Genomic DNA, 25,751 nt, shown 5'->3' with positions numbered 1-25,751 from the left:
ACAAAGGTTTGGTTAATGCAACACAAGAATGCAGGACTGATGATATGCTGGGTCATCTTGGTAGGACTCCACCATATACACTCATTGCACAAAACTAAAGTTCTTTAAAAGCTTGCACATCTTGATGGCCGTAATATCAAGGGCACAAAAAAGCCTGGTCAGTGTCTCAATTTTGTCTTCTGAACACACCAGCTGAACAGGCAGCAGCTCAGCTCCTCCACAGTGGGGAGGGGGTTTTATGGTTTGTTGTGTTGGTTCTGTTTCAACTCCCCCACCTTGGAGGGAATTAGTGTATTAGCTCAGAGGAACTGAAATACTGCTGATTATCGCTACCTTATTATGTCCAGGAGGGTCCCAACACACAAGCTGGAAACACTGGACAAGACTGTCTTCTTGCTGTCGTTTGGAATCCCTGGTTCACTTAAATGGCCGTGCCAGAACATTTACTACCACATGAACAAGACCAGATTTTCCACCTGTTTTAGGTCCATCCTCAATCTGAATTCACTTTAATATTAAACTGAATTGCACAGTGCTCATGCAAACCCTCCGATGCCAATAAGACAACGTTTTTTGGATGAAGACACTCAGAGTTGTCCTGTATTTCTGCTCCCTAAGTTGAATAACTTCTTATTTTTCTTCACCCTCACCTCGGCCCTCCCATACGATGGTCGTTCCCTCTAAGCCTCTTTACGCTACCATTAATGTAACTAAAATCCTTTGTAAAGTAGGGAGTTATTAGGTGAAGTTGTCTGTGCTTCAAATGAAAGAATATTACAAAAGAGACTGGAAAGTATGCAAATTAGATAACAGAAGTTATTGTAACTTCTATTATTTGTAACTTAAATAATGGAAGGCAAATGGAAATTAACAGTAGTAAGTTAAAGCTTCTGTTCCTTTTGCCTCCTACAACAGAATCTCTTTACTTAGAAGCACAGAGTGAATGGCGTACCTGGAGATCCAAAGGCAGCTTGTTGGAAGTGAAGACGCTCAACTTTATTTGAGGCACACTAATTTTCAGATTTTCAAAGTAGTATCGCTTTTGTCCTCCACCTTGTTCAACAGCCTTTTCATGGAGGTTTTCATCATACTTTTCAACCTCTGCATCCAGACAAAACACAGGAATCAGAATAGATTTTATATGAATAAATATGGGGTTATGAATGCATACCCTGTAAAAAGCTCATAGTTTCTCTGTACAAATAAAAAGTACGTGTGACTGCTAGTGTAGCCAGCAAAATTACTCTTTCCTTGTGACATGAAAAGTTGACCTTTGAGGCTCAAGAACTTTTTTTCAGATCTGCCTGCATCTCTAAAACCTGAATGTAGTTGTAGATAGCTAAAAAGTCATCCAAATCCATAGCTTAAGTTATTTGAGCTTTTAATCTCACTTCTAATATATCTTGTCAGCATCCAGAAACAAGGAGATAGGAACGTAACTATGCAGAGTTTCCGACTGTGTAGTCACGGTCTTACAATATGTTTTCCTCTCTCTCCTTTCTCTCTACTTCCTTACACGCTCAACTATCAACGCAATGTACAAAACAAGCAAAGCTGACAACCTTCTCATTTATCACTACAGAATGGACAAAACGCCTTCATGGAAGACATTCAAGAAATCAATTTAGGTACAGAGCGAGCCAAATTTGGTTGACACTAACAGGTTCACATGTTATTTGTAAGAGCATCTTGGTGGTGTGAGAAGGGAGGGGGAAAGATGAACGATAACAAAGTCTTATGAACTCAGGTTGAACAATTAAACATGCTGAATGTAATTGGCAGAATAATTTTTGTCCGAATCTTAGATGACATCATCAGCATCAGTGGCTAAACTACAAAGAGTGTACAGTAAGTAAGGAAACAAAAACACAGCAAAAGCGTCAGCGTAAACCAAACCAAAGGACAGATTAGTAAACAGCTTAAGAGCAAAACTCAAAATCTTTATTTCTTCCTCATCACTGCAAATCTAAGCTTTAAGTCCTCTGTGAAACTGGGAAACATAATACTCGTATTTTTTCAGAGACAATTCAGAAGATACTGTGGATTAGCAAGACACAGTGCTCTTGCCCACATTTTGAATCACGCCAAAAATAGTTTTTTCCTGCAATAGTTACTGTATTATGTAACTCTAGACACGCTACTGCACAAAGCGACTTTTTCAATTGCCACTCTGAAACAGACACTTCAGAAAGTCTCCAAAGCACAGATAAACCTGCCATGTAAGTAGCAGAACAATATCTATGAGGTGAGAAGATTCAAGAGCTCTGTCTTGCCTCACTGAATGGAAGAAAACTTCTATTACGATTAAAGCCAGGGGTACGGATGCCACAAGTAAAAGGTCAGCCAGCCAGAATTTTCCTTCAGTTAAGCAAGAGGAATTGCCCAAGGAACAAATGAACAGAAATCCCATTTCTAGCCCTGGGTTTAAATAAACAAACATGACTAAACAAAGCGGTTTGCTAAAGTAGTAACATAATTTCTTTTATCCCAATTCAGATGAATCCTGATACAGGAAGTTAGGATGAATACTAAACTCCTTCCCATGGAGGCTCAGCTCAGCCCAATGTGCTGGACAACAGCATGGTACATGGCTCATCACCCGGACACCGGAACAAGCACAAAATACCTGACCAGCTTTACAGGGGCCGTTGAGACATCAGCTTTCCAGCCTCCTGTTCCACAGCGGCCGTTTCCAAGCAGCTAAGAGCTTGGCAGGCGTTTGGAACTTGTTTTATATGCAAAGATCATAATACTTCTGTATACTGTAAAACTGGTCTTTGTAACTTTATACTATACCTGAGTCAGATTGATCATAGCCAAAGAAACTCAACAGCTTCAGAAGTAGTTTCTCCTCAATTTGAACTGTGAACTTTCGAGCAGTGATCATCAGATGCTACAAAGATAAATAAGTCTCAGTTTACAGTATTAACACTGGAAATATGATCCATGTAAGCCATTAAATAGGACAATGTGGTGTTCAACAGAATATTTTCTCTGGAAGGGATTTGTAGTAGAATTCCCACCTTCAAAACGACTTTGGTAGTTTTCATCACTTAAAGTTACCTACAACTAGTGATGACTGTTTCAATTTTTTGGAAGGTATTGTGCTTCATTACCTAATACAAACAATTCAGAATCTGACGCTTTGCTGTTTCCCAACACCAAAATCAGCTGCTTTTCAAAATAGCATCGAAACACAGGGGTGAAGATTCCAAGTGAGAAAATAGGTTTTGATAACCAACGCAGTTTTGCCCTCACAACACGTACCACAGTCGGTGCATCAGTTTAGAAACACCATCAATAGCTGCAGTACACAGAACAGGGTTTATGCTGCAAGATCACAGCTTATCAGAGAAAAGTAATAACCTTGTACACGACTCATGAAAAGCACAGCACAGGTATTCTGCTTCACTGCGCCACAATGGTACCTATCAACTCTGAGGTGAGAATACCCGGCTTGAAAGTAAGGTCACAGACATGAACAAACAGGCGTCTGGCCTAATTTGTTATATTTTTGAGGCCTAATTTGTTATATTTTTGAACGTATTATCCTGTTCATCACTGTACTGTAGCTTTAAACACTGTGAGCATGAGAAAGTGGGTATAGCATCATTTAAACCTCAGCATTAATTCAACAAAGCGCGTTTCACAAATTATTTAATTCAGATTACTAGCAAAAATTAGGAGCAGCAATGGTGATTTAAACAGGGTAATACTGGCATGGCACGATTAAAAGGTTGTGGTTTACCTTGTATATATCAGTCAGCGCACTTTTACTGGGAAATTTCATTGCGTTCACTTGCACTGCCGGACCAGTCTCCACGGGTTCATTTTCACTCATCTTGGGGGTCAGAAAGAGCATAAAAGGCCGTGTGGTGCCAATAAGCTGGTTGTCCACCTACAGAGTGGACAAGAGAGACAACAAAATCTGAACAGGTGACAATAAATAGCAAACTCGATCCTCTTTAACTGAGGACTTAAAAGCTTTCAGAAACACGTGGTCCCTGAGCCAGGGAGATACTGAATATGCTGGGTTATTGATCACCGCTGAGACCGTACCAAAAAAACATTCAGAAATGTCCTCCATTTGAAAAAATGGTTATAGCTACTAACAAGCAAAACCTATAACAAAATTGCTATGTCCTCTTGTGGTTTTTCTTTTTTCAAAAGACACTGCCAAAAATATTAAACAACAGCAGAGATAAGCTACTCCTGCCTTGAAGTTTAACTGTTGCATGCGAGTATCCATTTATCTCATGTAATCTACGTCAGTACCCACAATTCTCCTTCCATGGAAATCTTACTTACTGGGAACAGAATTCCAATAATTTAAAGGAGTTTTTTAGTAGAATAGAAGCAGTTTCTACAGTCTTCAGTTAAACTTGTGAATTCTGAATTTCAAAGACCAAACTGAAAACAAAGGCTAAGGCAAAACTCTGCAAAGTCAAAAGCAAAATCTAGTTGGAAAAAAAAATATAAAAGTTTGTATTTGTTTCATTTATCTATGATTCTATGATTTATACTGCGGTACTACCAGCATTAGCACTCCTGCTCTCAATGGCTGCCTTTTCGTTATGTAATGAAAAAGAACCAGGAAGGGAGAAAAATCTCGATCTGACTTGTTTTCAAAACAAAAAAGATTCTAAATTGCCTAAGAGAAATTGGGGGGGGGGGGCATGAAATACAACGTATCATTGTCTCAAATATTACTAAGTAGAGAACAACAAAAAAAGGAAACATTGACACTAATCAAAACTTCTACATTTAGGAATTGAAATCTTAGTAGTAACAGCTCTAAATGTTTTTCAACCCTATTATGACAACAAAACCCGCAGAAGAGCCATTTGTTTCAAAATGGGAAATACCTGTATGTCTTGCACACTGAGCTCTAGCACCTGACTTGTTGACAGTTGCGTGTAGTGGACATTAATTCTTGTGAGGCTTGCAAATATCAGCTCTTCAGGAACTTTGTTGACCAAAGACAATCCTATTCCACCTTCCAGTTTCACAAGCACCTGAGAGAAGAATATTTGAAGTGGGGGAAAAAAACCCACACAAAAAAAGCAACACTGAAAATCCCTGTGATACTGAATACATAAGTCTGCAAAGAAGTTATTTTTCAGACTCCTCTCCAGAGAGGCTGAACAGCTCATTTACAATTAGTCTTCAAATGAAGAGGTCTTAAGACATAAAAACCCAACTTTTAAGAATGAGTTTTAGTAGGAAAATCTACAAGTTCATAACAAGAGGTCATAATGAGGAAAAGCTAAGGAACAACCCTCCCCAAACCTTTCTCTAAAATCTAGAAAGGAAAATAATACATAAATTAGACAGATACTAGTTGTAGTATCTTACTTCTAATTCCTGCTCTGTATCTGGATTTTTAAACTTGCGTAGATCTTGTTCCGTAACTGGAAGTTCATCTCCTTCACCGGATAAACGATCGTTTCTACGTTGGTTAAAATCTGTTATCTGATAAACAAATAAATTACTACAATGATCGCTTTCCTATTTATAAATAACAGCTATATTGTCCTACCATATAAAATTATTTTTTTAAAAAATACAGTACAATGATAACTTTTGTTGCAATTATTTCTGTTTTATTCCCCTCCCCTTTCATATCATTATGAAGTTAACTTTCTGTAGGAATTTAGAGATGCAACACAGACAAAGTATTTCAAGTACAAGCAAATAATGAAACTAGGTCCTAGTTAATGCGGGACCTTCACCTGTAGAACTCTAGTTGGCCCATCCGGGATGACTCTAACGGCCAGAACTCCCGAGCCAGGCCTCATCTTCTGGTTTATGAACTGCTGTTCAGGTGGAACTGGCCCCAAAAGTTCAAGTGAAGTGTCAGGACCAAGAACAACTTCTGCTCCATCATGAAGACCTCGTATTCCTCCCTTCGCCTGCAGAAAGAAAGAAGGGTAAAGAAAGAAAAAAAAATAGGTAAAGGCTTCAGACAACTATTTACATACATTAATTTTAAAAATGTATTTTACTTTCCTCTCCTTACACAGCTGTAGAAAAAAGTCATCTGAGACTCCACCTCAGGCTGAGTAGTCTGTGTGGGGGGGAAATGACCACGTTTCTTACTCTCCAGTACTAAAAGAAAAGCAGTCCAGCAGCATTTTACTTGATATTACTAAATCTTCTGGTAACTCATGTTTAATCTGCTTGGCAGCCAGAAGAAACAGGCAAGATCAATAGTTAGGTATTCCCACTGCATGTTGAGAAACGGCAGCTATCGTACCAGGACTGAGCATACGAAGTCCTTCCTGCAAATATTTTCAAAATGATAGAAAGCTTTTGAAAAGCTGAACTCTGCAACTGCAGATGAGAATGTAAATCCTTACGAGTCAACATCGTAAAAAAGCAACGCAGGGCTTTTTGGTTGCTTCAAACGGACAAGTAGTAACTTACAAAGCTATTGTAATTTGATCACAAAATGATCAATGCAACGTCATGGGACTAAGTAATAAAATAATATTATTTATTACAAACATATTTTTTTATTTCAACAATATGCTGGATAACTTACTCAAATTTGTTTGTAAGCAATGGATAAATATGGTTGAAACACTTAAAAAAAAAAAAAAGAGCATCAAAATTCTTTGACATTTAATTCTAGAATTTGTAAAAGCAATCCGGGTTTCTGTGACTACAAATTCGAACAGCAGCAGGCAGAATTATCAAATAATTTCCAAGCGTTAGCTGTCTGCAAGTCAGATTTCCTGGAACACAAAGAAAGCAAGCAGTTTGAACTGCTTTTAAATTTCTTATTACTAAAATGTTAGAACCATGATTCTGGGAAGTGCTGGTTATACGTAAATCGTGACTTTCGTCAGTGACCGTAACTGACGCAATCTACAGCATTGTCACATTTGGTATGTCTGAGACTATCAAGGCCCTGTTTATCACTATACTGCACATTTTCAACAATGATCTACTATTAATTTTACAATCATTTACTTTTGGAATAGTATTTTAATTATTCAAAATTGATAAGAACATTCAAACATGAATTTAAACTACACACAGTGTTTGCACAAGTCTGGTTTCCTCTGTTTTCTGAACTTTGGCCTCAAAGCTTTTAGTTCATTTCACTCCTAAGTCCAAATGATTCTGTCAGCTATGGCAGCAACAGACAAAACGAGTTGCACATGGAATCAGTTCTGACCTGGACAACAAGTCCATGAATACCACAGGTCAACTTTCCATCACGGAAACTCCATGTTTGGGTAGTACTGCGCCGTCGGTCGGGCTTCCTCAACATCAGGGGCTCGTACCTGCAACAAAATTAGCGTGTGCCCAATACTTAGAGATTCCAACTTCGCAGTTTGACTCTTGAGAAATGTTAATGGTGAACACTTACTCTAATTTTGTTCAAACTCACTTTCCTAATCTCATTTCTGAAGTGCTCTTTTGACAATCTACTGCTAAGAATATATTAGCCAGGCTTTTAAAGACATTTCCAAGTCACAAAAGTGATCATGAGGTCTGTTCACAAAGGCGGATAAAATCTAGCTCTTCCACATGCCTTCAGAATAATTTATTTCCTTATTCAGAGAATATCACGTTAAGTAAGCTTTCAAAGACATGGTTAGAATCTACATCGGCTTCCCGAGAAATTGTATTTGCCATACCTGTTATCTGTGACAGCTGCCAGGCCTGCAATATCTAAAATCATACAGGAGTCCACAGCCCGAGGAGAAGGTTTATGGGGGTTATGAGGAACTGAAGAACCTTCATGGCAAAGCATTCCCGCGCCCGTCATCCTCCAAAGCTGGGATCGCTTTCCTGGCTCCTGTTGCACAAAAATTCAACATTTAAATGAACACAGCACTACAAAGCAAATATTTCTGTTCTGTTTTGCTATCAGATGCTTTGAATTATAATCCTTGGAATGACTTGTATATTTTTAACTTCAGAGCCCTGTGAATTAGAATTGGGAACTAGTTTGTATGAAAACTTCTAATTCAACACTGATATTCAATGAATATGCATCCTATGTTAGCACTGTTAGATGCAGAGGTGTATTTACAAGCTCTTTTTAATCTCAGCAATATTTACATACAGTTTCCATTTCTTAAGAGCTCCAGAACTAGAAGACTTAGCTTATAACACAACCAAAAAGGAAGCATGCCCTACCCTGTAACTTCATTGGAACATCCAACATACAATTGCAACACTTGGTTGTCTTAGAAGCATTTACAATGTTCTGCACTACTTTTATTCCAATCCCTTTTCTGTCACCCGTACCCCCATAAAAGTCTTACATGGAAGCAGCACCGTAATTCAAGCAACCTGAATTGCAATAACCTCTCGCTTTCAATGGGGTCTGTCTCCACCCTTTAAAAGTTACCATGAAAATGTTTTTATTTTTTCCTTCTCTCAGCATATGATTTTACTTCAGCATATAGCAACAGCATTTTAATAAAATCGATGTGTGTTGGTACCTTCTTTTTCAGTACAACTCGTTGAGTCTTTGGAGAAACATCAAGGACAAGCTCTGCGTATGCAGCATCCTTATTCGAGGCAACTGGTCTTACACTTGGCTCCTGTAAACTAGAACACCAAGAAAACATCATCATGTTTATTCAGAGTAGCTGCTTTTTCTGTAGACTGAATTAGATCCGTACCAAAATCCAACTGAGGAAACTTATGCTTTCGATATAGACAACCAGACAAAAATACATATTGGGCTTTTTTTCCTCTTGTTATTTTTGAAATTACCAGTGTAAGGTGCCAGTTTAGTACATTCTTAAAAAGGGCTTCAATTTCTCACTGTGACTAGGAACGTCACAGGCAAAGCAGATGAATTCCAAAGAAAGTTTTCCACTTCATATTGAGGAAAGTAACAAAGCATGTATCAATCTCCCACAGCTGATTTCAATCGCATATAAACTAGTGCAAGTTGAAAATTCCCAGGCACATCATAAATAGGTATGTCCTATTATCAGGTGTTCTTAATCCACCAAATGAAATTAAGCCCCCAAATGTGACCTTAAACATCCCATATCTTCTAAGATCAGACAGGGGGGTCACAGCAGATGCCATATGCTAAATCTTTCTCACTGTGTGACAAAACCAATGGCAAGATGCACCTATAAAGCTAAGCTACCACGACCAAACAAGGAAAGATACGTGGCTTACTGGCTGTCAGACTCAGCTTCTGAATTTTGGCGTTTCTTCTGCTAGCTACAATGGGGACAGAAGTTTAGCTGCATTTGAAACAACTTTCAAACGGCAACCATTAGAAGAATATTAATGTAAAGCCTAAAGAACACCACGAACACTCAAAATATTTTCATCCAATATATAAAGAATTACCCTGAGAAAGTGTATGCAGCGGCAATATAAATGAAGTTTTCATATAAAAGCTGCTTGCTGTCTTGGAAGTCATTCATGCTACAGACGATTTCGGAGGAGCCTGCCCCTTTAACCGTCAGCATTATAAAAGGCGGTAGAACAGGTTCATCCCACGCATAATCCAGAGAAGTCAGGGGCTTCACTTCAGTGTACAGTCTTGGCTCGACAACACCATGCTGATTAAAAACAACTGGGACCTGTAACAGTTATGAAAGAGGATTCAGTTTCACACAAGTTGTTAATGAGACAGATTTTTTGCTATTATTTGTTCATTTTTCAGGAGCTGATCACTGGAACACATTCGGATCACACCTCTCCCGCCCCAATGGCTTCATATGCATTTTCTTCCATTCGAGTCTCAATCAAGATAGTCTCGAAGGGACGAGAAATGTCATCTTTGCTTTCATCTGTCATCCATGGTTCAAAATGTCTTTAGTCCCATGGTAGCATCCCAAACCCTCCTAATCAAAATTAGGAGACTTGCTCAGTTTTATTTTAACAGTTCAGTACCAAAATCCAGAATGAAAATTAGTAATAATTAAGAGCTCTGTCTCCTGCTCTGATCACAAGGCAGTAAGTTACTGTAAAACACACAAAGTAAATTCTCTGATTTTTATAATCACTGCCATGGAAGCCCAAAGACACAGAGAAAGGAAGTGGCAGCTGTAGCCCGAATCCTTTTTACAGGTTACAAGTGCTGAAAGAACACAGAACAGATGACAAACTATCACCTAGCAAAATTTTCTCGTCAGTACTAACTCTCTTCCTTGTAAGACTTTTAATGCACACCTGACAGCCACAATATTAGAGCTATTATTTGCACAAGATGAAGTAGTTGAGGACTACCACTTTTTACTAATCAGAAAATTACAATTATTATAAATAAATACCTCTTGCTACACACGCTTCCATTTTATTTCATTACACAAGCTAGTCAGCTCCCTCTTCTAACAAATATAAAAGAACTCCTACTTTCCTTTTTCCCTAAAAGAAAAAAAAGTGGTTTTTTCCTCTTTTACCTTGGAAAAATTGTCTATGCGGAAAGGTGGTGGTAACTGATCTGTGTCACTGAACGCAACGCGGTATGTGGCTCCTTGAAGAGTAATTTCTACTCTTAAGAAGTAACACTTCCCCAGAGTGTCCCTGAACAAGAACAAACAAGTGCAAGATAGGTGAGCTTCTCATTTGCGTTACCCACAGGTGTAAGTGTTAAACAGCTGCTTCTATCAAGAAATGGATGTATTCTACAGAAGATTCATACATAATACTACCTCATATTAATATGGAACGAGTTATTTTTGTTGACCTCAAAGCCCCCAGACCACACGCAGTTTGGGACATCCATTAGTCTCACACACAATAGTTGATCATAATCGTTCCGTGGCCAGTGGAACACGACGCTGGAACCCGGCAATGTGGAGATGTAGCCATCAGGATTGGATGTTCCCTAGGAATAGAAATTGGTAAATACATATCCTATAAGTAATAGAAAATACAGTATTAACCTATATACCTCTCAAATACGAACACAGCAATTATTGTGTTAGGTGGATGCTGGTACTAGAACGAGAAAGACCCTCGTAACCAGCCAACGATACTTTCAAGTATAATTTTTTTGCGGTTTTTGATTAGAAGATGCTGTGACTAACTACAGGTATTGTAATAACAAGGAACAAAAAGGAAGCATCTTACCCGGCCTCTGGCAAATTCCCGCTGAACAAAGGCAAGCTTGTAGGTTGATTTATTATCTAATAGGTAACGGGGCGCAAACGTTACCATGCATGTATCAATGTAACGGCCTCTGCCTTTTTTAACATCAATACCTAGTAATAAAAACAAGTTAAAAATAAAGCTATTATTTACAAAAGAAAACAAAAGACATCTGCCACAATATATTTCACATAACAGAAGTTCTCTTCCTTGGGTTCCTGAGGCGCGCTGTTTCTGCCACACCACTGCATAATAATTGAAACATTATTTTAAACAGTAAACACAATTTTACACACTCTGTTACCCTCTGTTTCTCAAGTACAATTTAGAGATCATAAGCACTGAAAATAAAAAAACCCAACTATTTCCAATCACAAGTAAATCAATGCAAGTAATTATCCCACTTTTAAACATATGAAAAATTCTTCAAAAATCATGTTGGAGTAACTTTCAAACTGTCATTTAATTAAAAACTAAAAGCTTCTGAGGAAATTGTACTTTATGTACGCTAGCAGCACAAGGAAGCCAGAAGTCACACTCCTCCACATCAGCCTACAGAGGCACCACAAAGCAAAACCCACAGAAGGAGCACGCGGCTGAAGGGTTACGGCACAAATAATCGACAACAGTAAGGCGGTGGGATTTCAAATGTACTCAGAAGTAACATACAGGGGGAATGAAGACACAGAAATAGTTTGTAAATGCAGTTATTAACACTTAATGGTGAAATGTAAAAATAAAAAATAACTGCAAATTGATTTCTAAGCTAATGAAATTCAAAGTAAAGACCTAATAATACTCAGAATACTGTTTGGTTTTTCTCGACCTTCAAAAACCTTTAACAACATATATTTCCCTGCTGTAACTGTTCTGTCACAAATGCCACTGACATCATGTCCTCCCAAGTTCTACAGTATTTCTCAAATGCTCCTACCAACACATACCAATGTTATAGATGAGGCCTGGCCGGTTTCCGTGCTGGATGACTTTAAGGGCTCTGACACCACTGCCACCATCCAGGGAGAAACCCTGGCACCAGCCCGGCATGCCTTCAGGATGGATCCCTCTTCCAACCCGCATCGTACATCTAAGGGTAAGAGGAAAACACAAATTTAAGTGAAGGATCAGATATCAACACGGCACCGATGATCAAACACACACCAAGATACAAAGAGAACACCCGTGTTTTAATACAGAAGCATTAGAAGCCATGATAAATCTATTCTTGACTACTTCACCCTGCATTTCTGCCATAAGGCCTTTTAACATACTGGTCAAGATTCAGTGACCATTTCTTGTAAAAGGCTTGGTGATTTTCAGACTGATTAACCATGACAACATTTGTGTGTCTTTTTTCTTTGAAAGAAAAAAGAAAAAGTCAGAATAAATTTTTGTAATAAATTTAACTGTTGTTCATTTGAGTAAATATCCCAGAACATTTCAGATAAATTTGCTTTAAATCACGTTCTTATTTCCAATTTTCATGGAAAAAGCAAGGTCTCTACTTGACGCTAGTTAAAGTAGCTGAAAAGTTTCCTTTCCAAAATCCCACCACTTCCTTTTACATCAGAATCCTCATAGCTCTGCTGCATGTGGACTTCCTACTAAGTGACTGCTACTAATTCTCTATTAACATTCAGAATTTACGATTAGGGGTTTGGTTTTTTTTTAGTGGTAACAAAGTAATTTATACAACTCGGTAAGTCTCTTCAAAAAGGTTTTTGACTTTCTTACCAAAGAAGCATGAGAAACACGCAAAATAAACCCAAAGCAGCCTGCAGACACACCAGAATTACCCAACCAAGGAGCTTTCAGTAGGAAACGTCTAAAGATCCAATGCACTTATTTTAGTATCTAGAAATTTAATAACTTAACAGGTAATCTTAATAGGGAAAGACTTTTCCTACATGATATTCATACTAATATATCAGCGCCCAGTCCTCTGGGAATTACTTTCATACTTTGTAAGGTTCCTCCTGTCTGCTCTTCTTGTGGTATTACTTACAAGTTTGGCTGTTCTTTATCAGCATAACAGAAGAGAAGTGGGCTGAGGCTTCTAGCAAGCTCGTGCTCTTCAAACTGACCTGCAGCATCTGTTTTTGCATTATCTTGTCTGAAGATAAGTGGTAATCCTTTAAGTAAGCACAAAAAAACAGCGCGTCAAACTACACTTCACCTTTGCACAAAATAAAATAAGAATGGTAAAAACTACTTCAAATTAAGGAACAACCTAAAGTATTTCAGTTGTAATATTAGCAATTAGTCTGCATGCATTCTCCCTCCCGTTCTCGTCTAAACCGCTTAACAGCTGCGAGCCATGGAGTCTGGTCCCTGCAGAAAAGGCGTTCGTGTAGCTCTGCAAGCGTCAGTGGATGTTAGACAGAACAGCAATTTAGACCTGTTGCTTTCTCAAGGCATTTCAGTCTTTGAAAACCACGATTTTAACAGTGATCTAGTCTACGTCGATTTCTTTAGAGGTACAATAGCTCATGTTTGAAAATCTGCAATATAGCAACTGAGTTGTCTAAGTTATGTCTGCTGTAACATTCATCAAACAATTCCTGCTGGCGCCGTAAAAACAATATTTAAAAAATCCTGCAACTTTAATTTCTCTTAAGTAGTGTTTAAAAGCTCTATTTGGCTAGAAAGCAAATCAAAACACTGCATGAAATCTTTATTTCCCAGTTCATGATTAGAGCTAGGAAAGAAAATGCTTACCTGTTTTGTTGATTAACCAGTATGGCGCTAAAATTAGTATTTTTAGAGAACCTTCAGCACGACATACAATCCTTATGGTCAAATTTAACAGTCGTTTGTTGACATCATACAATCGCATCCGGACCATATAGTTTTGGGTCCCAGGAGGAATCAACAGCTCTTTGCAGATCGGGAAGTTTTCTAGCAATACCCCTACGAAAACAAAAGAAAACCAAAGGTCACCCACACAGAAACATTAGTTTCTGGTAAGCGTGCAGGTTGGTGTTCCATATCGCTTTATTCTTCTGCATATTCCATATAGCTTACCCAGATAAATTTTTAAATCTGTCCATTGTAGTAACCTGTGACCTCATAAAGAAATGCCTCAATTTAAGTTACAAGCAGCAAAAAAAGTTCTGTAAAGAAGCCTGCTTAGGGCTAATTACGGCTTTAGGCATCAGGCAGCCAGCCAGTCTTGAATAATTCCATACATACTCTCAACGCCAACTTTTTCTGTCAGAAAGAAAACAGCAAAACCACCCAAAACGCTGGAAACTTATTTGATTTATTCCCTTTTTCATCACCATTCTCTCCACATTTTCTCCACAATTTTTCTGTTCTTGCACCACAGTTCCTTGCACAAGAAGCAGTTCTATTGAGATACTGCTCTAGGAGGATAAGAAAGTGGTATTTGAGAAAGAACCTTACCCAGCTCAATGTTCTGAGACGTATCAGCTGTGTGCAACGCTGCCTCTTTGCCAGGTTTTAACGTCCCACTAATCGGCATTCCTTTAACGTAGAACTCGAGTTCACAAGGCAGCAAGTTACAGATTACCACCGTTGGCAAGAGATAAATAGTATGCCCAGGCTGTCTGAAAATCTGTTTAGCGCTGTCAGAAAATATGCTGGAAGGCATGTAATCCGGATAATTTTCCTTCTTTATAGCCACACAAAACCTGTGAAGGCAGATACACGTGAGAAGAAGTCAATGAACTTGCCAGAATAATTGAGCCTGGCTTTGTGTATTGCACTAAATCCCACAATAGGCTGGAACTTCCGGACCAACAGCAAAACCGGCACTTAGAATTTTTCTCCACATAATCACTTTGGAGTTTGATTATAAAGTATTTTGTATTTATGCCTAACACCAAGACAACAGAGTTTCCTGATTTTAATCAAAGAATTAATTTAGTCACTCAAAAAAACCTGTCCATTCAGAGACCTAACAGAAAATTGCTTTTACAGATTACCAACTTTAAAACCAACTTCCATAAACTCACAGAAACATCAACTATTACTAAAAAGAGATTTTAACTATTAAAGTAAACTATAGCCATTTTCTTTGAACATAAATGCTGAATGTTTCCTTTCTCCCAGTCGATATACCCTTGCTTTATCACTTCGGTTTTTCATTAGCTAAGGTAAAAAAGTAAGCAAACCTTAATTTTAAATAATTTGTTAATTTTCCTCCCTGTGATACATTCAAAACCAGCATATTAAGAAAGGAGCTATGGAACTGACACACGGCAGTAACTCCATAGTACAAAAAGGTCATTTCCGGAAACAACTTCCATAATCTCTATTCTAGTATTTCCTAAATTGAGAGTATCCCTAAATCCACCGTATCAGATACCCACAAAATTCCATAAAGTCCTCATTATGCAGCAACATTTCAGAGCTTAGAAGAGAGTACAGGACATCCAGGACAAAGAATGAGTATTTGCAAACACGCTATGGCAAACCACTCCTCATTCTCAGTGAGACAGACTAGATAATGTAACATAAATCCACATTCTATTTCCTAACCTTTTCTTTTCCACAATAAATATTAATAGTGTGCTTATTCTCAGCCATTTGCTAATAGGTACTGTCAAAGGGGCTTCAAGGAGCCCTGCAGAAATAGAGCAGTTATACTTCAATGCTTTCTCATTATTCCAGATACCAAACAAAACATCCCATTAAATTGCAGCAGCTTTAATTTCTAAGTATTTTCTTTCCTGTTACTTACTTTCTTTATCAGAAGATAATACAGATTACAGAAAAATAATTAGGTCTTAATTACCTGAAAAACTGGCTATTTTCAGACTCCATTGAATGACACTCTCGCTTGCTGCTACTGACTTCTGCTGTCTTCTGAACATTAGTCCAATGAATTGGAGCTTTACAGAAAAAGACCCCCATTCCTTTTGGCCTGGCTTGCAAACGCCAAGATGTCAGATGTAATGGAATAGCAAAGGAATCTCCTGGCATAACTGCTGGAAGAACTACAGGTTCTGCAACCAGAGATGAAAACACACATATCAAAACAGGCCTCTTTACCGAAAAGCATAAAATTTTCAAATAGAAAGTCTCAAATTTTTGAAGAAACACGTTTTGTTTCAACATAAAACACAAGCTACTTTATATGTGCCTCAAACACCAACCCATTGTTTTAAGCCCTGTTAACAATCTGGCAGCAGACACATGTAGCTGTGTAAACCTGAAACTGGAAACAGACTGAAAACTTGCCGGAATTCAAATTCTTTTTCCGTGGATGATTTAGTGAAAATGCTTATTTCAAAAAACCCTACTTTGTTACATTTTGGGAACATTATCAGCGCATCACTACATTTCTAGACTGTACTTTTGCACACTAACACCCGAAACCTTCTAGACTACTGCTAAAAGATTCAACGTGCTACATACAGAAAAAAGATCCAGTCTTGACAGAGGCTCAGCTTTCCCCATTCACCTGAACAATGAGCACAAATCCTCCTGGGTTCTCTAGCTTACCTTGCGAACTCTTTTCTTCTTCGCATAACCCATTTCCCCCCAGGGAGGTCTACTTTGCTGTCAATCATTACAGGCAGCAGTGAATCTTCTTGGGGAGGAAGCTAAAGATTCCCCGTAGTACAGAAGGAACATATACACCACTTACTGTCAGGAGCAGAAGGACTATCTAGTCTCAGTTCCATTGGTGTTTCCAGCTTGTTCTTCACAATCAAGGCTGAGCGCACTGTTATCACTTTCCGAGCGCTACCTTCCATGGTAACTTCAAATACCACACGAACTGGAGGCAATGAAGAAAACTGGAAGATATTTAAAAGCATTAAAAAGCTCAGGTAATGATTGTATCTAGAAGAGGGACACCTCGATTTTGAAGCAGTAACTGCTGGAGTAAAAACCTGCCAACTGAGTCCAACAACATACAACACCTAAGGTATATATGTTTTCATAATAATGATTTATAATTCTGTACCTTCTCAAAACCCAATAAAATTAACGATGAAAAAGCAATTCTCAATACTACCAACTCCGTTATCTTTCTGAAAATGATGAAAGTTCAAATAGGAGCAATACAGATCCTAAAAGAACACTTGTATGCTATCTCACTATTACATTTTTTAAAAAATTCACGGAGTTTGAATTTCAAGCCCCATATAATTAACAGTCACTCACAATTCCTATCTGTCAAAACTAAAAACTAAGGTGGAGCTTTCTTAAAATATTCCTGTTTCTTCACTCTTAGCTGCCCTTTTGCTGTGGTGTTTTATCTCCTACATTACACAAAGTCATTGCCACTTCGATCTTGAAAATCACATTTTATATTGGCTCACATGCGGGAATTCACGTACTGGAATTTAAGACCCATCCTCCAAACAACCATTTGCATTGGTGAGGAACAATAAGTCATGCTAAATACTTGCTCTGATTTGAAAGTTTGGGGTTTTTGCTTGACTTTTGTTTCCTTTCTATTGAAAAGGTTCAAGAGGGATGGAAAAGCCCGTTCACTTGTCAAATTGTCTTATTTAAATAGCTCTCAAAAAATTAAAATATATACTCACATAGACTTGTGGATGTATTATATTTGTTCTACTTATTGGGCTTCCAAGCTGGGAGAAAAATAAACATGAAAGTTAAAGTTGTTCAACTTTTAAGATATCACTCTCAGTTGCAATACAGAACATTACTATGGAAAAATAAACTAAATACTTTCATCCCTTTGTGTTTCTGATCTTCAATACAGCTTGGAAAACACATGAGAACTATATTAGCAAAACCTGTTTGTAATACTGCTTTAAAAAGAAACAAAGCTGAAGTAAGAAGATTTGCTTTAAAAAAAAAAAAAAAAAAAAAGAGAGAAAAGCTACAGAAGATGTTCCTGAACAGCAATTCTCATTAATTTGCATCCTTTTCCTTCAAGAATCAAATTACAGAGAGAGATGATGCTTTTTACATTTCAATATGAAAACATCAGAAATTATTCAAATAAGAGACTACTGGCTCTTGTCAGCAGTATCATGAAATTAAATTCTAATCCTGTTTTATACCAAAAAGATCTCAACTTCAGTTTCTCCAGTGCTCAACAATTTTCAGTAGCTAGCCTCAAAACTTCACTGGTTTTGAAATCCACAAGATCATTTTCATCATTGAGCCCCAACCACCAACTGCCAGCCTGCTGATTATTACAACTGCATTTTTCCTTCATGACAAGTATATTTTGTCTAAGCAGCCACATATTTCAACAGTCTCTAGGCTTACAGGAAATTGCCAGTGTTGTTTACTTTCCGTAAATTAAACACATGAAAAGCATTTCTGCAACAGAAGAAATAAAAATAGCTGCTGAAATGCTGTGCTGGTTTAAAGCTCGATCTCCACGCGTCCATGACACTGTCACTAATACATTAGTTCTGTCACTGGAAGCTCTGGCTGCTAAGCAGAGACTAACTGCTGATTACTATGTTTGTGGTTTTGGTACGCACAAGAGTGCCAGTTAGGAACCCAGCATCTCCGAACTCTCCCAATCCAAGCTAACTGGAAAGAGGACAATCTTATCCAGCGGCTGCTTTAAGATCAAACTCTTGGAGGCATCATTACTCTCAAATTACATATTCTATTAAAACTAACACTCAAAATCAGAACTTACAGTAGAAGAGGATGAGTTCTTATCTGGTGCAGCATATCGGAAAAACGTTCCAACTTTGTCTACAGACACGGGACTGACTTCTTCCCAGCCATTTACTCTCACTTGCAACTGATGAATTCGTAGATTGTGTGTGTTCCTACCAGGTTAGATCAAGTAAAATTACAATTAAGCATTTTTATACAGTGCAAACGCCAACACTTCAAACCAGGAACATCCTCTGGATTCTGAATAAAGAATCTCACTGAAGTGTTAAAAAAAAGAGAAGTCTCAAGAGCTCTTCCATTTCATGGATAAAGATAGACCTGATTTTGTATCTGTTCGATTGTTCCACCTTCCCTAATGAACATACAGAAGTACAACTATGTCATATAAGTGAAAATAAAAGCATGCTACATGCTTTTATTTAACATTTTTTTCTAGTTAACAATTTTTTTCTAGTTCTTAACACTGGTTACACTTATGCTCAACAGTCAACAACCCCCCCGACTCAGTCCTTTAGAATAAAGGACATATGATCTGTAGTTGGGGCCCCCAAGTCTTTCCAAAAGCTTATAACGATCCAACTCACACCTGGGAATGTCTGACACTAAGAGCAATATATGCTGCTTATTAGACAACCGATAGTTTCACTCTATACATGAATTTTAAACGTTTTAAACCAAAACATTAACTGGAGATTTAAAAAAATAGCCACTTTTTATTTAACATCCACTAGTGCCCTCACTACCATGATCCTATGTGCCCCATATATGAGTGTGTCTAAACCCATCTCACAACCTGGTCCTTTCACCTGTGTCTGAGCTTCCCTCTGGCTTCAAATTCAAACGGAATCTCTTCCCCAGTGATAACTTCTTGCCATTCACTGACATTATGGGTATCATCCAGCAACGTCCCATTTTCCTCAGGAACAACACCTGGACTCCCGCTGTGCGACAGTGCTGCCCTGTGAAGAGAACCACATCATTTTACTGACAAAGTGACTACTGCAAGTAGCGCGTGCTTTTCAGTCTCCCTCAGTCTACAGAAGGCCTGCAGTAAACAATTACACATCATGAATGTATCTGACCAGTTTTCAAATTCTCTTGGGCCTCTAGAAAAAAAAAAAAAATATTTTTTTTTTCAGTGGTAAAACTATCTCACTGTCAAAGAAAAAGCTCTTGACTAAGAAAGGCTGGGAGCTGCCTATGCTTCTCTGCAAGAACACAAGAGTCCTGAAAACAACAGGGGGTGACATGGGAGAGAAGCCAGACAAATATTGCCAAAGGGATCCCACAACAGCTTCTTACCGGGTCGGTGTTGTAGTTAGGGTAGCAAACCACAGAGTGCATCCCGTATGATTTCTTAGAGCAAAGGGGACAAACGGCTGCCTACGTTTTGGAGTCTTCATTTCAGCTATAAAAAAAGAATAAAAAATTGTCTAAATGCTTGTGAGAGCAGCATTCATCGGGTGCTAACATGGGATGAGACACAATGGCTGGAGAACCACAACCTGCACTAACTAAAGAAAACCAGACTGAAGAAAACAGGAAAACAGATTATTAAAACATTAAAAAAATTTGTAACTAGTACAGAAATGGTACAAAGTCTTCACCTACATCATCCCCTCCAGGATCTACGTCTTCTTTTGTTTCGTCATATCAAGTCTTAAAAAACATTAGGCCTCCAGTTATAACGAACCTAACTAAAAACCCAAACGTAACCAGTAACTTTTCACATATATCCAAATGCTCATAAGGTATTAAACACATATTCACTTATAATTAAGTTTTATGCTCTATTTAATACAACGAATACAGGATTATCCAGTAACCCATTTAAATGGGACTTTTATCCTCAAAGACTGAACAAGTAGAAATATTTTCCTTATAATAATACAGGATAAAGCCTTCCAAAACAAAGTATGAAAAAAAATTTGAATGCAACCAAAAGTAACCAAAGATAACCTGGTTTTGTGAAAATGCTGGGACAGCAAAATCCCAGAAGCAGCAGCTTCATCTACCACGTTTGACTTTTTTCAAGGATGCAGTACCACCAAGCACACCAGCGTTACTCTCATTTTCCACACTGCAGTACGTCGTATCTGTGAAAATACTTACTGTGTTTGGATAGGAAAAAAAAAAACCCTGTCGAATTCCAGCAACTTAAATAGTAAGGAAGATAAATGGCTGCTCCCTAAATACATACATCTTTTTTTATGAGAGAAGTAGAAAGAAGGCGCACACAATAAATCAGCTGCTTAAAGAAAAGGTAATAGAAATGAAATCCATTCCACAGAATTTCTCTGCAGTCACTCCAAAGGCTGACCGATACCAAGTCCAAATACTTGATGTTCCAAGACCCATTCATCCCACCGCAAAGCGCGTCTGACTAGGAATAACTTAAGCGCAGGTTGAGAGAGGCAAGAATGGGTAAGGCGGGGTGGGTAGGGAAGTTTCTGAAGGAGTTACTGATCGCATGCAACTTTCTGCTAAATCAATGACAACTAATTCCTGCATACCTTACATTGTCAGCGGACACTTAAATCTGATCTCCCTAAAGCTTCCAGAGAAAGTTCTTTCCAATTAAATGGCAAGAAGATGAAATTCTTGAAAATGAAAACTCTGATTTTTGCCAACTGCAAATAACATGATCTTTTTAGCGTCGAGCTTGGCTTTATACAATACTTTGGCTAGCCCAGGTTCTACAAAATTACAGACCAAAAGCCAAATGAACTTTTAGTCTGGGATTTAATCTATTGCCAATCTATTTTTTGAGACTTTTAAAAAAAGAATTTTTGGGACTGTGGCCTGATTTTCAAAAGAAAACATAATGTAAAAGTTGCATTTTGAGACTACTGCCTGAAAATAAAGACTACCATTACAAGGAGGTTTTTTTTCACAATTCATTTAGTAATTTAGTTGCGACAGCCACTAACAGCCAAGCAATAAATATGAAGAGGCTTTGTTGTTTGGTTGACTTTTTTTCACAACAAAAAACCCTGAAGAATATCTCAGAAAAAGAAATCCTTCTATCGTTTTCCATTTTGGTTTGTGTTTTTTTTTGTTTGCAGCCTCTCAGAGAAAATGTTTCAAGGGGCAGTCTGAACGGGCCACAGATGTAGTTTTACAGAAGCTTCCTGTCCTCCCATTCAGCAACTTTTCTACAGGGGCAACATATTTATCAAGTGTGCTGTTCTGTCTTCCATAATGCCAAAAATTAAAATATCTTACTTTAAACTGGAAGGTTTTGTCCAAAGACTGTACTGTGAAATATAAACCAAACAAACTAACAAGATATTTGTGATGCATGCCTTACTTCCTAAGGCTTATTGAAAAGAGATTGTTCCTCTGAAGGCATCTTAGTTTTAAGTAGCTAAATATACATCCCAAATCAAGCGTTAAGTATGGATATTGAACATACTGTTGGATATTTTTAGAATATAAAATAAAATCTTGTGATTTTATTACACTATTTTTAATCACACTATATTTTCTCTCTAGAAAAGGGACACTGAATAGTCAACAATTCATATAACCTTCCTCAAAAAGACTGTCTTCCTATGTAGCGTTAGTTATCCTTCTCCCTTCCTTCCGGAAGGGCCCAGAGGGGCACATAAGACAGGATGAAATACTAAGTTAAGCAGCTTAAAAGCAAAGTAGCTGTTACGTTGTTTGGTTTTGCGTTTTTTGTTTGGTTGTTTTTTTAAAATACAGATGCCAATCCACCAGCAAGTCACACATACAACACAGTATTTAATACACAAAAGCTTTCCAAAGAAGAAAACATCCCTTTTTGTCTGTCTCTGCTATACAGTACCTCTAGCATAGATCTGATGCTCTAGGTTAGTCAAACTGGCTGTGCTCCTAGTTCTAAGGTAGACAAGAGGAAGGCCTGGCAGACAGGAAAGACAAAGTTAGCAGGTAAGAAAAACCACACAAACACAGGTAGACTCTTCCCCAGCATGCAGCGGGAACGATACAGGCAGCTGGCATCATGCAATCAGTGTATGAGTCTCTACCCATTTGCTTACACTAAATCAGCATTTGAATTGCTACAATTTCTGCCAGAAGTTAACAATGGGAGAAGAGAAGCTGAAAAGACCTGCCACATATCAAGAGCTATTACTTAGAGAATTATTTCATGATTATAACAGTATTTTTGTCCAGAAACTCAGTCATTTAGGTCTTTGGGGATACAGAAAGAAACAGATCACCTCTGAACTATACAACCCCTGAACTCAACACTGTCACTTCATCTTAGGCAGGATAGTCACTCACTAACTGAGAAAGTGTGACAAAAAAGGGAAGCAGAACTAGCAGTGCAAAGTTCTCACTGAAAGCTAGGTAGCCAGAAAGGTTTTTGTTTTTAAAGAATTTAATACAATTGAACGGAAAATAGCATTTTTGTCTTTTTTTGCCAAATATCTCTAACAATTCATTGTATGCTGTGAAGACCAAATACTTAAGTTTGTAATACATTAGACAGATGGCTGTGTATGTGAGGACTGTTTCAAATAAAGAGTGATTAACGAGTATCATACTCTGCCCAAAACACGGTGGATCCACCGAAGAGCCCATCCAGTCTTCTGAACTGATCACGTTCACGTCTTTGTCCTGTTTACAGTAATCTTCCATCCATGCCTGTTTGGTGCACGTGTATTGTTCTAGAGGAATATAAGCACAGACAGTAAATGTCTCCAAGGTGGCAGCAAACAAAGTAATTGAAAAGTATGTTAAATTTATAACGCTAACATTACTCTACTTTGATGGCCAAAGTTTCACTTCACTGCTTTTTCTATGAACCACTTACATAAGTTAAGACAAACAACAGCTCATGAAATCACAGCAGTACCTTCAAAACCAAAGGTTTTTATATTCTTAAGATTATTTCTTTTAAACTTTCAGTGGAATTCCATGTTCTTAAGATACTCCTGTGTCAATGTAAGCGTTCTCTCTGAGGAGGCAATTAACCTCAAATATTTTCACATTAGAAGCAGTTTCTAATATTGGGTTTTTTTCTTTTTAAGAGGTACGTGCTCATTCCTGCATAAGTATCAAGACAGCAATGGAGTCCTCAGGCACAGTATTAACCATAAACTAGCCTTACTACTTATCACTAGTATTAAAAAGCATCATGGGAACTCTTAGGAATCGTTGATTTGTGTCTTTTCCTCCCACCTCGGCTTCCTCTTTCTGCCAACCCCACAGGCCTTGAGCAGACAGGAACGAATACGAAAGGCTCTTCTGTTACATTTGCAAGATCAGCTGTTTACATGTTTTTATTATGACCATCAAATTATTCAGATTTGCATAGAGTAAGCAACAGTATTTCTAGGAAATGCACCCAATCATAACCTCACACCACAGAAGCTTACATGAAGTTTGAGTTAATGATGAGCAAAATTTTTTTATTTCCTGAGGTGGGAACTGACAGCTCAGGTTTTTAGCGACTGCAGAACTGAAATGAGTAGCTCCCCACTACACCTGTCAACGTACTGAAAAATCACGATCTTATCAAAATATTTTTAAGTATTGTAAAGCATGGAAAGCTTTAGACAAAAGCCTGATTCTGATTAAAAATAAATTTCAAATAACATATGAATTCTATCAAATTCATATGACCAGAGAAAGAAATCCTACTAACCTCTAAAATATGTATCTCGTGTCTTTACACTTTCACAGTATCTGATAAAATACAGGCTGCCGAAATGCACACCTGTGTACAATCTCATGTGAAGTATGTAGGGACTTGTGCCAAATATCCCTCTCTCCATCTCTGGGGCACCAGAAGGACTCAATTAGCAATGTCTGTCATTTTTAGTACAGTGAAAATTAGACTGTATAGTGATGCTCTCGGGGAATATTCCTACATACCTATGAAGACAGAGGTAATGTTTATATCCAAACGCTCTTCAGCCTTTACTTCCAGCTTCAGTCGGGAAGGGTGGAGGCGGCTCGAAGCTTGTTGTTGCCAAGAAACTGAACACGGCCATGGCTCAATAAATGGCTCCCAGCCTGAGAACAAACAGAAAATGTCACATGCATTACACACTTGAAGGCCACATCAGAATGCTGTTTACATACCTAAGTATTTAATAATGTAATTTTAATAATGAGATCCTTTACTTTCAATCTGTGTTCAAGACGAACTTGTAAGCCTACAGATTTAATTCGCTAGCTAATTCAAAGTTGCTCCAGCTCCTCCGTTTGAACCAGTGTACACTATATGTAGGGCCTTGCAGAAATATTTTAATCCTGAGGAAAGCATTAGAAGGCAATTACAGCTTCATAATGAAGTTAGCTGGAACTAAGTTCTCTGAAATAGTTTTGAAAATTATTTTCACACAATTATACGTAAGTTGGCCTACAATTCAGTTTCACAAAAGACAAAGGTCTAAAACCTATTTAAAAAAAATCACCCTACTTATTTTTAAAACCAAAAAAACCTACCTTGTTATTGACAGATAGTTTCTGAGATTGTTGGCGCTAATTTTAAAACAGAACATTTAGTTTCTCATTTCAGAGAAAACACACAACTAGACTGTTTCTGTCGTCAGTGTCTGACCTGCATTGAGGAGTAACTTGCTTTTTTATATCTAAAATACGTAAATTATGATGGTCATCTTATATTAATCCATTGTCTTCAGCCTAATCGCCTACCCTCAAAATGCTCTTCCTTCCTGAAGTAAGTAACAAACTGAATGCATCAAAACAATTAAATACTAAAAAAGAGAAGTGAATAGAGAGACAGCTAGTTTCAGGCTACTGTAGTATGCCAAGGCTGTTTTCCTCAACTTAAATAAACAACAAACCCCTCATTATTTCACCTGAAAGCTCACGATTGTAATAATCTCCAGAGAGGGTAAAACGAGCGTAGCCCTCAGGGTTGGCTCTCAAGTGTTGGAGAAAATTCAAACCTGGAAAAAAAAAAAGAAGTGAAAATTATATTAATGAAAAACAACCAAGTTTCCTGATTTTGTGAACTGTTAGGTAAGCAATGGAAGGTTTTGTCTTGTCTTTTACGTTGAAATGGTACAAAAAGCATATCATAATACTTTTCAAATAACAGTTACACAGCCATGCAT

The 25,751-nt window shown here is 37.8% G+C and overlaps 1 protein-coding gene across 5 annotated transcripts in view; it reads right to left on the bottom strand.

Moving 5' to 3' along the window:
* The window catches only part of VPS13D (vacuolar protein sorting 13 homolog D), a 101,874-nt gene that overhangs the window by 39,742 nt on the left and 36,381 nt on the right, over window positions 1-25,751 (bottom strand). For 3 of the 5 annotated variants that reach the window (XM_074609619.1, XM_074609620.1, XM_074609621.1), the window contains exons 37-63: window positions 25,494-25,583; window positions 24,541-24,681; window positions 23,208-23,330; window positions 22,484-22,558; window positions 19,975-20,080; window positions 19,479-19,631; window positions 18,689-18,824; window positions 17,607-17,654; window positions 16,700-16,850; window positions 15,845-16,055; window positions 14,491-14,738; window positions 13,804-13,995; window positions 13,091-13,217; window positions 12,030-12,172; window positions 11,068-11,198; window positions 10,647-10,822; window positions 10,395-10,518; window positions 9,337-9,572; window positions 8,463-8,571; window positions 7,650-7,810; window positions 7,184-7,292; window positions 5,733-5,912; window positions 5,356-5,472; window positions 4,866-5,015; window positions 3,749-3,898; window positions 2,797-2,893; window positions 953-1,101 (exon numbers count right to left, since the gene is read on the bottom strand). In XM_074609619.1, coding sequence (XP_074465720.1) covers window positions 953-1,101; window positions 2,797-2,893; window positions 3,749-3,898; window positions 4,866-5,015; window positions 5,356-5,472; window positions 5,733-5,912; window positions 7,184-7,292; window positions 7,650-7,810; window positions 8,463-8,571; window positions 9,337-9,572; window positions 10,395-10,518; window positions 10,647-10,822; window positions 11,068-11,198; window positions 12,030-12,172; window positions 13,091-13,217; window positions 13,804-13,995; window positions 14,491-14,738; window positions 15,845-16,055; window positions 16,700-16,850; window positions 17,607-17,654; window positions 18,689-18,824; window positions 19,479-19,631; window positions 19,975-20,080; window positions 22,484-22,558; window positions 23,208-23,330; window positions 24,541-24,681; window positions 25,494-25,583 — 3,833 coding nt within the window. The remainder of the gene's footprint in view (window positions 1-952; window positions 1,102-2,796; window positions 2,894-3,748; window positions 3,899-4,865; window positions 5,016-5,355; window positions 5,473-5,732; window positions 5,913-7,183; window positions 7,293-7,649; window positions 7,811-8,462; window positions 8,572-9,336; window positions 9,573-10,394; window positions 10,519-10,646; window positions 10,823-11,067; window positions 11,199-12,029; window positions 12,173-13,090; window positions 13,218-13,803; window positions 13,996-14,490; window positions 14,739-15,844; window positions 16,056-16,699; window positions 16,851-17,606; window positions 17,655-18,688; window positions 18,825-19,478; window positions 19,632-19,974; window positions 20,081-22,483; window positions 22,559-23,207; window positions 23,331-24,540; window positions 24,682-25,493; window positions 25,584-25,751) is intronic. The other 2 variants (XM_074609622.1, XM_074609623.1) reach the window with 1 other exon arrangement.

The sequence above is a fragment of the Larus michahellis genome, chromosome 16 (genome assembly GCF_964199755.1).
Source record: "Larus michahellis chromosome 16, bLarMic1.1, whole genome shotgun sequence".
NCBI classification, from domain to species: Eukaryota; Metazoa; Chordata; class Aves; order Charadriiformes; family Laridae; genus Larus; species Larus michahellis.
The sequence above is the reverse complement of the archived record's forward strand: the minus strand, read 5'-3'. Positions and strand labels throughout refer to the sequence as shown.